At 35.9% G+C, this 15,562-nt stretch overlaps 1 protein-coding gene across 2 annotated transcripts in view; it reads right to left on the minus strand.

The window, feature by feature from the left end:
- Positions 1–6,588: 6,588 nt before the first annotated feature.
- Positions 6,589–15,562, minus strand: part of VTA1 (vesicle trafficking 1) — a 38,566-nt gene continuing 29,592 nt past the window's right edge. For both annotated transcript variants that reach the window (XM_054628959.2, XM_054628960.2), the window contains exon 8: positions 6,589–8,079. In XM_054628959.2, the coding sequence (XP_054484934.2) occupies positions 7,934–8,079 (146 nt within the window). In that variant the 3' untranslated portion in view covers positions 6,589–7,933. The remainder of the gene's footprint in view (positions 8,080–15,562) is intronic.

Raw genomic sequence — 15,562 nt, forward strand, 5'->3', positions numbered from 1 at the left:
GATCACATGAACAAAACAAGCCTCTTCTGCACTCTTTTGCACTTTTTGTCAAAGCTCCTGGTTTTCTGAGTATTTTGAACCTAGCCACCCAGTGAGACCCAGTCAGCAGGATCTTTGCTTTGGAGTGATGATGAAGGAACCTACCAAGATACAGGCTGATAAAGCATACTATCCTTGCAAAGTACTTCTGCCACTTGATGCCAAATTTTCGAAAAATTACTTTAAATCTAAGTCTTAATAGAGAGTTTCAGAAAAATGGCTGAAAAAAATTTCAGTATAAAGATGATAAGATTAGAACCTCCACTCTGGAGAGCTATCAGCATACCACACTTGGACCCATTTAATGCCATTGCTATTGTTCTTGTATTTTACTCAACAGCAAGCAAAGCTTTCTGAACACAGCAAACACTTATGTACATGAGCACTCTTACTGCCTCACTAAGACCATTCAAATGGATGGAGTTACTCAGGCAAGTAAGTGTAGTATGAAGGCCAGATGTGTGTGGTTTCTGTTACCAAAAGCTGTTGAGCTGAAGTGCAGCAGTTATGAGTACCTGCATGCCTGTTCTGCAAACACAGATTTAGAATTGACACTGAATGAAGTATTTTTCCCAAGACTGTGCCGATACACTTGATTAACTTCAGCACAAAAGAAATATTGCTGTTTTTTACAACAGCTTACAGAGATTTCAGTATGGGCTCATTCCTGCAAAGCTGAATTCACACAAAGAAATATGGATTCTATCTTGAGCAGTGCCATTTCTTAACAATATGCTATCATTATCAATCTTTGAAAAGCTTTAAAAGCTTTTCACACTGCAAATTGAAAAGGTGTTTGCATTGAGAAGGATGCTAACTGTGGGTATTCTTTCACAGTCACAAGCAAATGCACATTAGGTATTGAATTAATACAATCACTAAATATCTCTTCATTCTACCCCACACTCACTACTATTCACAAAAATGCTTACAATGCATTGTAGCAAACATAGGGCCTAATACAGATAAAATTATGTGGAAAACATTTTCCCACTGGAAAACATTGGGAGAAATCAGGTCATCATGATGTCTCAAGTTCTGCAATATCTTTTTCAAAAGTAACACCTCCAGCTATTTTGGAAGATGGAGCATTACTCAGGTATTTTGGAAGACGGAGAAAAACCTTCCCAGAAGCCCTTGACAAATCGAAATTTTAACTCTAGAATAATTTCAGTTTTGCAATCCAATCCACAAATTTATCAAGATGTCTTAAAATAAATGCTTCATCATTAATGCCTTAAGAAAGCCATTTTGTATCCATGGTTAACATTTTTTCAATAAGATTTGCATCATCTCAGTAGCCCTTCTTTGCATCTCGTACTGGTAATGATCAGAATCAAACTAGTAAGTGACAATGTAGTTTTTGTGCTGATATAATCTCATCCAATGCATACTAAATGCACATCATAAACAACATTGTTTCTGCTTCCAGTATCCTAATTTTTATTAAAAAAACACCATCTTGTTAGAACCTATGTGAATTAATTGCGTTTGCAGTTTCAGTTGTGTTTTCAGTTTCACTCCATTCTAATCCTTCAGTTAAAATCACAGGATTTTCCCAGTTCTCTGCAGGTCTTCCAACCCTTCCCAACTTCATCTCATCCACAAATTGCATCTGACTTAAATGGTGACCTCAACCTAAGTCACTGACATGTGAAACAGGATGTGTCCCTAGGCTGATCTCTCTCCATTTCCATTATGAAAATAATTTAGAATTTATGCAATCTTTTTCCACCAGCTTTAATACAGTTTTCAATTCTCATCTTAATGTATTTCTATTCAAGTATTTTAGAGTCTTATGTCAAGCATTATTTCATTTTAAGTAAATTAAATTAATTGCATTCATTTTCTAAAAACTCCATGTCCCAAACCACTTGGGATGAGGGGAAGAATGAAAGGGCAAGGAGGAAATATACTATATGCTATCATATCCATATTTGTACTTCCAAGGCTTTTGTTCACCATCTGAAGTAATCTCTTGCTTAGTCTTGTGGTTAGAATAGCAGGTCTGAAGTTGATCACAGCTTTTTTTTTAATACAATTGTCCAATTCTATTCAAGGTTCTTATTACTGCATTTATACTTATCTCAGTATTGTAGAAAGGAGGTTAATTTGGACGTCTGATAAATTCAGTATTTTAAGATTTGCATTAGATGCTACTACTTTATTTATTCCTGCCTGTCATTTACAACTACAATGTTTCTGTATCTCAAATCTTCTAATTTCTGCCCATTGTTCCCTAAATTATCCTAACAAGATTTTTTCTGTTTCTTCATGTAGTGAGTTGACCTTGGCGGGACATCAGGTGCCCACCAAGCTACTCTATCACTCCCCTTCCCAGTGGGACAGGGGAGAGAAAACAAGATGGAAAACAACTAGTGGGTTGAGATAAGCCAAAAAAAAAAAACAAAAAAACCAACCAACCCAACCCAGAACAAAACAACAACAACAAAAAAACCAACCAAAAAACCACCTTCTCTGCCTCACCTAAAATTTCTATTTATTTGGGGAACTTATAATAATCAGCCCTTGTCCTCTCATTACTTGTCAGAATTACAAAAATCCTGACTATATTAATAAGCGTTAAATCTAAATAATCCCATTTTATAGATGGGCTAATTGAGGCAAAGAACAGTTTACAATTGCATCAACTACTTAGCTGGAGGTCTCCAAACTTCTACAGATTAGTTTGTTGGGCTCTGACTTGTGAAATAGCTCTGAGTAGTTAATTTCCATATATCCTTCTTTAGATGTAGCCAAAGAGACTCTGAAGCTTTTCAAAGAATGGAAGTAGAATGACTACCTCTTTCTTTACAGCACATACCAGCTAAAACCCAGACCAGATAATCTTTGCTAATTACCCAAGAATGCCTAAACATGCAGGCTATCACTCAGACTTAGCATTGTATTAAACTACAGCAGACTCAGCATTGTATTAAACTACAGCAACCTCCTCCCAGCTCTGGGAACACCACAGATTGAACACAGACACTGAAAATGGGGAGGCAAATCAAAAGAGGAAAGAAAGCACAGAATCAGTAGACAGCATTTTAAGGCAAACAGACCTCTGTAGTTATTTGCAGATACTAGGAAATAACTTATGCAATCTCCCAAGTTCTCCAAAAGGGCACAAAAAGTCAATTTTAATTACTTAATAAATATGACATATTTAATAAGCATAAATTCTTAGGATGAGAGGATCTACTCTCCATTTTCAGAATGCTGTCAACTTGCATTTTTGTTGCTTCCCTTTTATAGCTAAACTTAATATTCTGCTATTTTGTCAACTAGGTTAACTTCCTCCTGTGCTCTAACTCACATTTGTTCCAGACTGCATTAAAAAAAAGTTGTTTTTTTTCCCCTGTCATTCTAGTGCTCCTTTCCACCTCTTCTATTCCCCTGCAATCTTCTGCCTTAAGAGCCAGCACTTTTTCTCATCACTTTCAAGGTTCTAAAGAAATTAGACAACTTCATTTCAGTCATTGTCCTGTTCCCATTCCATGTGGGATTTTAAGTATTTCTTCTGCAATCACTTCTGTGCCCGCTCTCATTCTGTGAAGAATGCGATTTCTTTTTCTCCCCTGGCATATGCTTTCCCTCTTTCAAGTTTGTTTCCAATGCTCTTATAGATAAGTTTCCTATTCTGAGATCATTTAGGGGATTACAACAGTGTCTCTAATCAGACTGTTCCAATATTCTTGTAAGCCAAGGAGAGCTCTGCTGGCAGCACTAATACTCTTTTCTTGATTGATAGTGAAATATCTAATGGAAATTCATGTTTTGTCCAGTTCTCTTGTTACTACAGCTGTGCACTGAAAGGTGATGATGCAGTAAGAAAAAAGTATTGCTCCTTTTCCCAACAAACTTGGTTAAAATTCCAACTTTTAAAAATAGATACTGAGGTGATTGTGAAAAACGGTTGCTGTCAGTACCTGGATGCTTTGGTGGTTTAGAAACTTGGCATAAAAATCTAGGTTTTCCTAGCCCAGATATCTTGGCTCAGGCTGTAATTCCATTAACCGCACGACAAAGGATATTGTAAAAGTATGCAAGAATTACACTTTATATAAGCATGGGCACTTTCCAATCTCAACCAAAACATTAGCACAAAGACTTTACAATAACAGAAACGACATTTGATCTTTTGTAAATTTAACTTCCTCTGAATTTGTGTTCTCATTCTTTTTGTATTGGGCTCCTATTTTACAGTTGACTTGACATGGAAAAGAAGAAAACTGAAGATCATCCATTTGGAATACCACACAATTAAATGCTAACTTTTGGCCCTATGACAGTACACCTAAAACCTCACATTAAGAACAAAATTTGTCAGCAGTATCTATATATTTGTATCTGACATTTTCCCAATACTTGTAAATAAGGTAATAATTTTTTTTTTGAAAGGCATTCCTATAGCTCACCATTGAATTTACATGCATTATATTGTACATGCACTGATATGTCTGCACACAAACCACCTCCACCCCCCAATTCTGCTTCAGGCAAGAAGTTTATCTGCTGTTAGTTTCTCATAGGTCAGTATTATACAGTCTCAAATGTTACTGTTACAATCACATTCTGGAATGTGATCATACTTAAGCTTGTGCTTCTTAAACTTTACTTACAAAGGACACTGTTAAATATTCCACCTGAAATGACTTCAAAAATTTGAGAACATTGCTTCCAGTATTAGTAAATCCAACTCATTTGAAAAAATCTTCACCGTTTCATAAAGGATGACCTCCTCTGCAATGCACTTTTTAAAGACTTCTGTAGGAATCCTGAACTATAATATGGAACTTTCCCTGGAGAGAAATGAAAATACAAAGAACTGCAAAAACATAAAGCCTTTTAACTAACAAACACTGAACAGGTTGACTAAAATTCTAGCTTACATAAGTAGCAAAATTGAACATGGTATACCTGATAGAAATCTGGCAGAGGCCTCCTTCTCCTTTCTTAAGCAAGACTTAGAAGATTGAGAACTCTCAATCCAAAGAATGGCCAACAAGTACGTAGGTGGCAGTCCGACTGAAAAGGAGAGTTGTTAACTGCAGCATGGAACAAAATCAGCACTCTGTTTAATATTGAACTTGTGTGGGGAAGCAGTTGAGAGAAGCTATGTATTGATACTTTATCACTCAGAATGCCTGTAAAATGAATCAGTCAACACTTAAAAACTCACACAGCATTTAACAATGGGGCCATAAATTCAGTGCCTGTTACAAATTCCAATTTGGAATAGTTATAGCCTATGTACCTGCATTCTCCTGACATTTTCAAATATGTACACTGTTTGAACTGCTTGCAACAGTGGTTTGTACTTTTGGGCTATCTCCTGTATTTAAAGCTGCCCCAGAGGCTATACTAAATGGAATGGAAATGCTTTGCTATAATTTACTTTAGGCATCAGTTTAGATGATAAATATTGTCTGTTACATCAAAAATTAGCAGCTTAAATGTGGGGTTTAAAACATGGTTTTATGAGCTGTTACAAAACTTCTCAATTAAGAATAAATTATTACAGCAAAATCATTTTATGGAAAATAAATTCAATAGGTTATGTCAGGTATTGTGATCTGAAGGTTGGTATTAGGATATGTTCCATTTTACATGAAAATTTATACAGTAATTTATTTTCAGAAAGAATGTGTCTTGTTAGCTTCTCTAAGACATTCTTAAACTTTTGTATTACCGTTTTCATCTCCATTCCCCTCAGAAACATTTACTTTAATTTCTTTCTAGGTGGAAGAAAGATAGTGAATGTGCAAATGATAATTCAAACAAATTGCTTATGGCTTTTACATTGCTTATCACTTTTTTACTGATGATTCCCTGGTTTCATAGAGGAGCCAAAAGGTACACTATAATCATGGCAAACAGAAAATACTTTATACACTTTAAGAAATACTTAAATTTTCATTTTCAAGCGTAGTTACGTATTCCATTTCAGATCAATTACAAAAAACCCCAATAACTTTAATTCAAAAGCCTCAAATCAATACAACATTATATCATAGCTTACTTATTTTTGCATATAATACAAAAGCTCCAAAGTTCTTTTTATTGTTTTATAAACAGAAACAGGAAAACTGAGTTTTTTCCCACAAATTCTGGGGACTGAAGCTGTTTCAAAAAACAGTAGTATGATCCTGAAATGAAAGGAACTTCTGACTATTTTATAGCAATGCTACATATACTTTATAGCAATGCTACAGTGTAAACCAACAACTATATATGCAGAAGACTTGGCAGCAATTCAGTTTGATACTGAAGTGAGAGATCTATCTTGCATGAAACACTGTACAAAACAGACTTACTGCTCAGGTCTGTACAGCATTACTGTCAAAAAAGTTTCAGATAGTTTTATTCTAAATTTCCCCAAATGATTAAAATCTAACCCAAGATTAGCATGCTATACCATATCAGAAAGCAACACAAAAAATACCACATTTTATCTTTTAAGTCTCAGTCAACTAAAGTGCTTAAACACACATTTTTAAGTTTCACATTACCCATGTGAAATCTGCTGTCAAAGACACTACACACTTAAAGGGATTCCACCAGCTAAACTTTAATGCATGCTTATGTTTCATTTTCTTTTTCTTTCTTTTTGCTTTGAACATAAGACTCATTTTAGTCACTCCAAAGCAGTGCAGCTATAAATAACATGGATTTGATCCAGCAGCTTGGAAAGACAGAGAGATCAGATAGAATGTCATTAAAATTTTTACATATATCAGACATGCTTAATGGTGTACTCAATTATTATGTCACGCCAGTTCAAAGACTGTGTATTCTTTCTTTTAAACAGCATGGGGGGCTTTTTAACAATCAGGAGATCTATAATTACAGTGGTAGACCTCATAAAGACTCAAAATTCAGTTTCCAAGATATTTTAATTAAATCCCAAGTCCAAAAGTCTTCACAACAAAGCAGACAGGAAAAATATTAGTTGGAAATACAAAGCTCTATGACACTAATACCAGAGACATAACTATAGTGTTTTAATGGATGAAGAACGAGCTTTTTTTCAGCCTCTTAAAAAGATGGAACAGTTTTGTTCTTTCAGTGAGTCTTCCTAAAATTTCAAATTATTTAGAATCTCTGCCTCCAGTTTTGGGATCATTGTTGATAAATATTAGTATTTTCTCTTAATTACTCATACAGATATATAAAATTTTAAGTGTTCATACAGAAGGAGCAAGAACCAATAATCAAGAATACATGTAGTAACCCATACATCTGTGGGGGATTAAATTGGAACAGCATCAAAATTACTCCCTCTGAAGTATTGGGAGATTTTTTTTCCAGAACATTTTCAAATGAAATACAAATGTCCTCAAGACTCCCTCAACTTAGACTTATGTCTCAGATAATACAAATACCGAAATAATTTACGTATAGAAAAGTCCTTCCCAGTGTGGACCTGTCAGCCTTCTCACATTCAGCCTCTCATTTCAGGAGGAAAGCACTAATCTTAGTTACCATTTTAAAGCTATTATATCTATTAAATAATTGTTTGCAATAATAAAACAGGAGTAAGAATTTTAACAAAACATCCTAATTTTGAAGTTTTTTACATTGACATTTTCCAATTCTGATAGTCCAAATATTGCAAAATTAATTCTAACTCTTGAGTGGTGTTCACAGTACTTTCTTTAATATTTTGCATACATCAAGCCACTGCATTCATGTTTCAAGCTCCACTGTCTTTAAAATGAAAACAGAGATTCCTACTGTACCATTAATTGCTAGTCTGACACTGAAACAGTGGTTTCATAGTCATGAGTGATGGGATTGAGAATTTCTGTGTAACTCCACTTCCCTAACAGGTACAGTAATAAACTGTTAGTTCCTTAGGTGAAAGACATGAATCTGTTGGATTAAAGCTTCATTCTCTGCCTGTAATGAGTAACTTGAGGGCCTTCTGTAGATTTTGCACAGCAGTGCTCACATCTTCATACTGCAACGCACTGCCAGCATATTTGCAATATTTTTGAGCTCTGGCAAAGTCCTCTGGAGTCAAGCGGACTTCTCCTGCAAAAACATAAGTATTACAAAGTTACTACAAAGGAAATGTGACTTAAGCTTCCTTTCTTATGATTTTTGTGTTTTACTGGTGTTTGTGGTAATATTATGAAAACCAGGCTAATATTTGTGGTAGTATTATAAAGACCAAGGTACAGTATTTCTTCTGTTCTGTTCTCTTTTCTTTCCATTCATATAAAGCTTAACTTCTTTGCTATTGAAAAATGTGAGGACCTTTCTAAACACTGGTATTTTCATGACCCAGTGCCTTTCAAAAGTAAGCCAATACCTTTGAGAAAGATCTGCTCTTCATCTAAGACAGCAAAGGAAAGCTTTTATATGACATTAAGTTAGCTGTAATCATATTACAACCTGCAAGAAACAAGTACAGTGCTTTTTGTGTTTACAGCATAATTACTCTGCTTCCTTCAGAAATAATACATAGTTAGAAACTGTTCCTTCCCAACTGGAATAACTTTTCAGAATGTAGAAGCATTTCTCACTGGCATGTTTTCACACATTTTATGTTTCTGTTTTTCCAAAAAATTTTTGTTGCCAATTTTATGTAAGATGTCTGAAAACAAGATTGATGTCATGTAATGTGCCCATTTTTGTGACATTGGAGAACACTAGCAAAAAATATTCCCATAATATAGTATAAACCATAGTATGTTACTTATTAATCAGAGTTCTCTTGAAGTAAGTTAAAATTTTAGGAATTATGTTGTGCTCAAATACATGCATTCAGTCTTGGAGAAGACATAGTAGGGACTTAAGCCCTAAATGGCAGAAGATTTTATATGTGAATAGTATCAGTGACGTGGGTGTAAAATAAACCATAACTGTGTTACTGTACCTCCTTCCACCCACAAATTCACTGTGAGTTTTAAGGCTAATCCCATGCCACTCCAATAATGGACAAATTTTTATATATCCAAATACGGACAAATTATAAAATCTTTACTCAGGTTCTTTCAAAACAACTTGTAAATGATAGATTTTTATGGGCACAGATAAATAAATATATAAACCACGAAATTTTATGCATATATTTAATAACTTCCCACACAGTATGGTATAAGCACTGAATAGATTTCACAGATTAATAGAAAGTGTGCTTTTAAATGCACCATACATTTTACATAAAATTTAGTTACACAAAGATTTAGCTCTCTAAGTACATTTTACTCTTAAACAACTACATGAACATACTTAAAGCCATTTTTATGGCACAATTTCCATTAGCTGAATCCTTTCCTTCAAAATAGAACTGTTGTTAGCAATACTGTGAGAATGTTTACTAAAGAATCTCTTTTCTTATCAAAAAATGTCTGTTATATTTACTTTTCCTTCTCCCAATCTTACTATTTAAGTACAGCTTTTGAACAAATAAAAAAGAAAACCTGGGAACATTAAAAATTAGACTGGTCTGCTGATTTTTAAAACAACCCTACCCAAATAAAATTCGAAAGGTAAGCACACTGAAGATTACTTTTATGAATTTTTAAAATGTACTCTAGAACTCCACTTCTTTTCCTTTCAATAAATAAATATAACCATTGAGGTACACAAAAACTTGGTGGGCTCATTATGATTGCAATGTATATTAATTTCATGCTAAGTAAGGGAAACCACATTAAATCTCTTAAAATACATACACATGTGAGTAAATCCTTGCGAGGGAGTGCATAAACACAGGCACACATCTCAGGTATTCTGTAACCTCAGGAAAGTCACAGACTAAAAAGCAGCTGGGGTCAATCTGTGACCACATTTCTGAAGATCTTTAAGAAATTAAAAAGACCAAGTTTCCCTCAAAGTAGCTTTATGCTGTGATGCCAAAAGAAACTACAAAATCATTCTTTAAAAACTGGCCAGGGCATCAGTCCAGTATTCAAATAATTTATTGGAAGCAAGCCTGAATTCACCCTCTAATCTTATTTTTACAGTATGAGCTCTATTAATGTTTTGCTGGCATAAAGCCTTATTTATTATGAAATCTACCTCAGATGCTATTATGACACCACTTGAGGGAAAAAAATTATTAGTTTTAAATTTATAAACCAAAGTATATAGAGTAAGAGGGTTGATCTTTTGATGTGCTCAGTAGCCTGAGCTCCTATTGAAGTCGACACCTCACAATGGAAAAGCAAAATAGAAACAAACCAGCTCTGTGTTCTGAAGTTTTACAAATAATGTAAAACTTAACTGCAATGACTGTACTTACATCAAAGGTATAACCACAAAAGTTAGTAACCTACCTCAATTTACATATTCAAAGATTAAGCAGTTTTGGAGGAAATGCCCTGGGGGTCCTGGTGGACACAGATCTGCCCATGAGCCAACAATCCACCCCTGTGCCAGAGAGTGACAATGGCATCCTGTCCTGCATTAGGAAGAGCACTGCCAGCAGGTGGATAGAAGTGATCCTGACCCTTTCAGCCATATCCTGAGTGTCATGTCCGGTTCTGGATTCCTCAGCACAAGAGAGACAGACTGACATCCTGGAGACAGTCCAGCAAAGGGCCACAAAGATGACTAAGGGAATGGAGCATGAGAAGCACCCAAGGAAGCTGGGACTGTTCAGCCTAGAGAAGAGAGAGCTCAGGGGGATCTTATATCAAGTACACAAACACCTGAAGTATCTAAAGGACAGAGACAGGCTTTTTTAGTGATGCCCAGTGACAAGACCAGAGGCTGAAACACAGGAGGGTCCTGTCTGAACATCAGGAAACAGTTTTTACTCTGAGGGTGACCAAGGTCTGGGACAGGCTGCCCAGAGAGATTGTGGTGTCTGTCCCTGGAGAGATTCAAAACCTATCTTTAGAACTAGCAGTGACATTTTTTCTCAAACTTCTTCAGTGCAGGAAATTAAACCACAGGGAGAGTGCACAAGGAAGGGGAGGAGAGAAAAAGGACATGGTCATGAGTGACTAGTTTTACATGACCTGTGGGAACGCAGGGCACCAGGAATACTTCCCTGTCTGCTCTGGGGTGCCCTAACCCCCAGGAGAACATTAACTTTGACCCTCATTCATGAAGAAAGTTTCCTAAACTCCAGAATAGACTAGAATCCACTAGAGTGTGAAGTACATTGTAGAGAGTAGTGTAGATGTATCACTTCGGTGGGAAATTTAGGTTTTAGGATTTTTAGTATGTAGTAGAGGGAAGCAAGATGGAAGGCACAGGGTGTCATCCTGGGCTTCTTCTTCTTCCTTCTTTTTCCTTCTTCATGGGTTTCGGTGGCATTTTGTAATTGGGTGAAAAAGTCTGCATTGTGGGCTTTTGGGGATCAGTTATTGGGTTAAAAAGGGAAATAATCTAGGTGTCAGTTCTTAATTGGATAGTTTAGTCCTAAAAGACCTTGTAACAATAGATTGTAGCCACTTTTGCGGTCCAGTGCGCTGAGCCTTTGTGTGCAAAACTCTAGATAAGATAACAATAAACAAGAACCTGAAGACTGAAAGATCCAGTGCATCTCTCTTTCCTGACACAAGACCACTCCAGGAGGGTCTCCCCTGACAGGGGAGGGCCCTGACAGAGTCCCAGAAGTCGGGGAATCGGCAACAGGTACGCCAACAATGACCCTTCCTTGAGCAGAAGGGTTGGACCAGACCACCTCTTGAAGTCCTTTCCAGCCTCAAGTATCCATGATTTTTGGCTCTAAAAAAGTCCAACAGCGCTGAGATATAAAAGGTATGCTTTATTTATTCTGAAACAAACTTGCTCCCTGTGTTAATCTGAAATTATTAGGACTGTAGTTATATTACTGAAACATGACAGGAATATGGAATCTGTAACAACAAGCATGATTCCCTTAGTTTAAGAGAAACACAAAGTGAAACTGATTTGACTAGAGCTGCTGAAATAATTTTGTGAAAAAAAAAGTTTTAGAATGAAAGTAATGTGCATTTTACATAAATACATCTGCTTCTCCCTGGAATCCTTTTCTACCCTTCAGATGTCTTTCCTTTTTACGATGCCCAAATATAAGGCAGATGATATAAGAACATTTCAATCATACAAACTGGTGCATGAAAACAGTGATGGAAAAGGTAACAAATGGATTTTGAAACAAGATACTCTTTTTTCCCCATTAAATCACTTGAAATATTTGAAATATAAGTACTCAAGGATTTCTTTTTATGATCATGAAAACACATTCAATGTCAAATTATTATTTATACTTTGCATGTAGAATATCAAACATTATACACAGAACTACAATGAACAAATGCCTTCTTTATACTATGCCACCTGTGGAAGGGACCATATGGCAACATAAGAAGATCTTATAAAATCTGTGTAGCACAACTATGAATGCCTCTAGTGTTAGTAAAATCTAGGGGTAATAAATTTTTTAAGACAACTACATCAGAGAAGTGCACACACACATACACAAAGTTGCTGCATAATTCTACATTCTGTTGTCAGACACATTAACCCATGCTTAAATGAAAAAGTTTTGACACTTTCAAAAGTCAGTGTTAAACTCTGAAACCTCTTCCCACAGGACAGGACAACTATTGAAAGATTTATGCTAACTAAAAATCAAAGAACACTATTCCTTTAACTTAATCGTCCTTTGATAAAATATTCTACTCCTCTCCACCAGAAGTTTTTCTCCTGTAACAGCTTTAAACAAAAGGCTTCTCTCATGTTACAGGAAGCAAAGCAAAGATATAATTTATCTTTAAAATATACATTTGATCTTACTACAAGAAAGAGTCTTGCAGGAGTATGTGGAATATCCTGTTTGGTTATACCTATACTACCACATTCAACACTGCCAAGGAAGGCATCTCAGCACTCAAACTTGACTGTCTGCAGCATCAAACTGCTGGAACAGATTCCAGTATGGTGTTGGCCCATGAAAACTAGCACTTTCCCAAACAATTCCTGGGCATGACCTGTGGTCAGAGCAAGCTACAGACCATTCAATATGAGCAGTCTTAACAAGCTACCTTGTTTAGGTTTAAAAGTTTAATAATATAGATGTGAGAGGTTCTGTGCCAGCTACTCTCCATGCCAAATATCTGCAAGCCTGTGTAATTTGTTAGCATGGACATAGACATCGTGTGTAAGTCATGGAACAAATGTACCTTGCACTGTGCTAGCTCTGTGGATCTGTTGGATGGAGGGCAACACTGATCCCTCCTTCTCATGCAAAGGAAACCTCAGCTCCACAGGAATGGTACACACCTCAATATGCAGCAAGGATCTAGCCCAGATATGTATATTGCAGCTCAGGAACTGGAGAGGGCTCATGGGTCCCACAGTTTTGTACATCCATTAACACATACAGGCATTTCTCAATCTACTGATGGGTTAGAGAACAAGGCCACTGTTGGCATAGAAAGGACTTCTCAGCAGCATGAGAAGAATGCACAACAAGACAATGACAGGCAAGGACAAACACTTTCCATTCCTCTCAAGCTTCTTAATTCCACACATGCAAAGAAAACTATCAGTGTACCTCTGCTGACACATCCATCCCCTGTGCTCTCTGAGACTCCTGCATAACTGACAGGGTGTTTTCTAAGCTTTCAAATGAACAACCTGTATGACTTTTATCATTTCTTGCCTGCACTTTTGTAGCACTCCCTCATAAGAATGTGAGACTTTGAGCTGTTACAAGACCCAAACTTGTAGTGACACCACAGAGATGTGCAGAGGAGGAACACAGGCATGCAAATACGCAGGTTAGATCAAGTTAAGAGATTTACCATGGTGCTTAGCAGGTGCCTTAATCTTTGAATTACACAATATTACTTATTACGCATTATCATAAACACACTTAATTCCTTCTTATTTATGTACTTATTAAACCAGGTTATCTCAGGTAGGTAGTAAAAGGGAGCAATGCAATCATACCATTCAGATATGAATAATGGAATGTCTTCAACTTAATTAAAAAAACTATGTTTCAATCTAAATTATGACGTTTTCGACAACCAGGAACAAACATTCAAATCAAGAAACAATGATGACCAAAATTTTTTGAGTAGTTACCAAAAAACCTGGTACAATGACTATCTAGAAGATCATGATAAGTTAGTTAAACATGAAAGCTTTGCTTCCAAACATCACAAAATTTTCCTTCCAACTAGCAGTTACTATAGCAAACCTTAAGTAAAGCTTTGAGCCATTTCAGTTGAGGAGCTACCAAAACCCCCACAGCAGTCCCCAAAACTCAAAAACTATCACCAAGTTTAAATGTTACAGCTACAGGTCTGAGGTGTTGTTTTCAATGAAATGAGTTACTGCCACATGAGACATCAGTGCCAGCTCAGCTGGCCAGAGCATGGTGCTAATAATGCCAAGGTTGTGGGTTTGAGCCTTGTATAGGCCATTCACTTCAGAGTTGGACTCAATCCTTCTGGGTCCCTTCCAGCTCAGACTATCCTGTGATTCTGTGATTACAGTAACATGCCGGAAAAAGTGTAGCACCTACAGTACCTTTTGCTCTTCAGGAGAATACTAAGATTAGTACGTCTCTATCAAATTTTGCTATTTTTATTTCTTCTGTAAAAATGGCTTTCTAATATATTAGAATGGAAATATCCTTAAGCATTCTTTATGCCAGCAGATTAAAAACAAGTTGAACAATAAATTCCTACTATAGCATTTGATTGAAGCAAAAATGCTTTTTCTGAACAGCTGTTTTAACAGAGTCTTCAACAACATAATAAAGTAACTAAGTATCTCTAAGTTATAATATACAAGAACATACCTATCTAAAATTTGTAGTCATAACAGGCAATGTTTTACTGTGGTTAGTACTAGAACTTAACATAGCAATGACATACAATATTGTACACTAATGAGAGTATATCCTGATGAGGATAAACTGTAGGCCTCCAAGACCTCCTCCTCATTCAACATCCACATTATATTGCCAAAAAAAATCTGATTATTCCAAACAGATGTAATTTATGGAGGTTTTTTACACTTTTTTCTCTTTTCCATGGACAGAAAAATTCTTAGAAATAGTTAACTCTGTGTCCATATGTACTCATGTACCATATGTACATGAGTGTTCAAATGAAAATCTAGGATGATTCCAGCTTTATTGTCAGTTACTACTCTTCCACAAGCCATGATTTCCCTAGGGTTAGCCCTTATGTGTACACTTCAAAGCATGGGATATGCAAGCAGACATAAAATACATATGTATGATATAGGTTATCAGTGATTTCAACATCAAAGACAAATGACATCCTGGAAGATAAAATCTTTGATTAAATGGTACATCAAAATAACATCATTAGCAGTACCTTACAAATTGATTGCTTCATTTAGCACAAGTGCTACTTCCAGTCAGGAAGCACACACTATTATTCTGCACAAAACTGCAACTTGAATGTTTTATGAATTATTTTGTGAAATTAATAAGTAACTTACATGCTGACCCTGTAGAATAAATTTCAAGTAAAGGGAATGTATATTAATTACAATAAATACAATTTGGCAAGGCTATCAGGAATATAGA

This window comes from Agelaius phoeniceus, chromosome 3 (genome assembly GCF_051311805.1).
Source record: "Agelaius phoeniceus isolate bAgePho1 chromosome 3, bAgePho1.hap1, whole genome shotgun sequence".
NCBI classification, from domain to species: Eukaryota; Metazoa; Chordata; class Aves; order Passeriformes; family Icteridae; genus Agelaius; species Agelaius phoeniceus.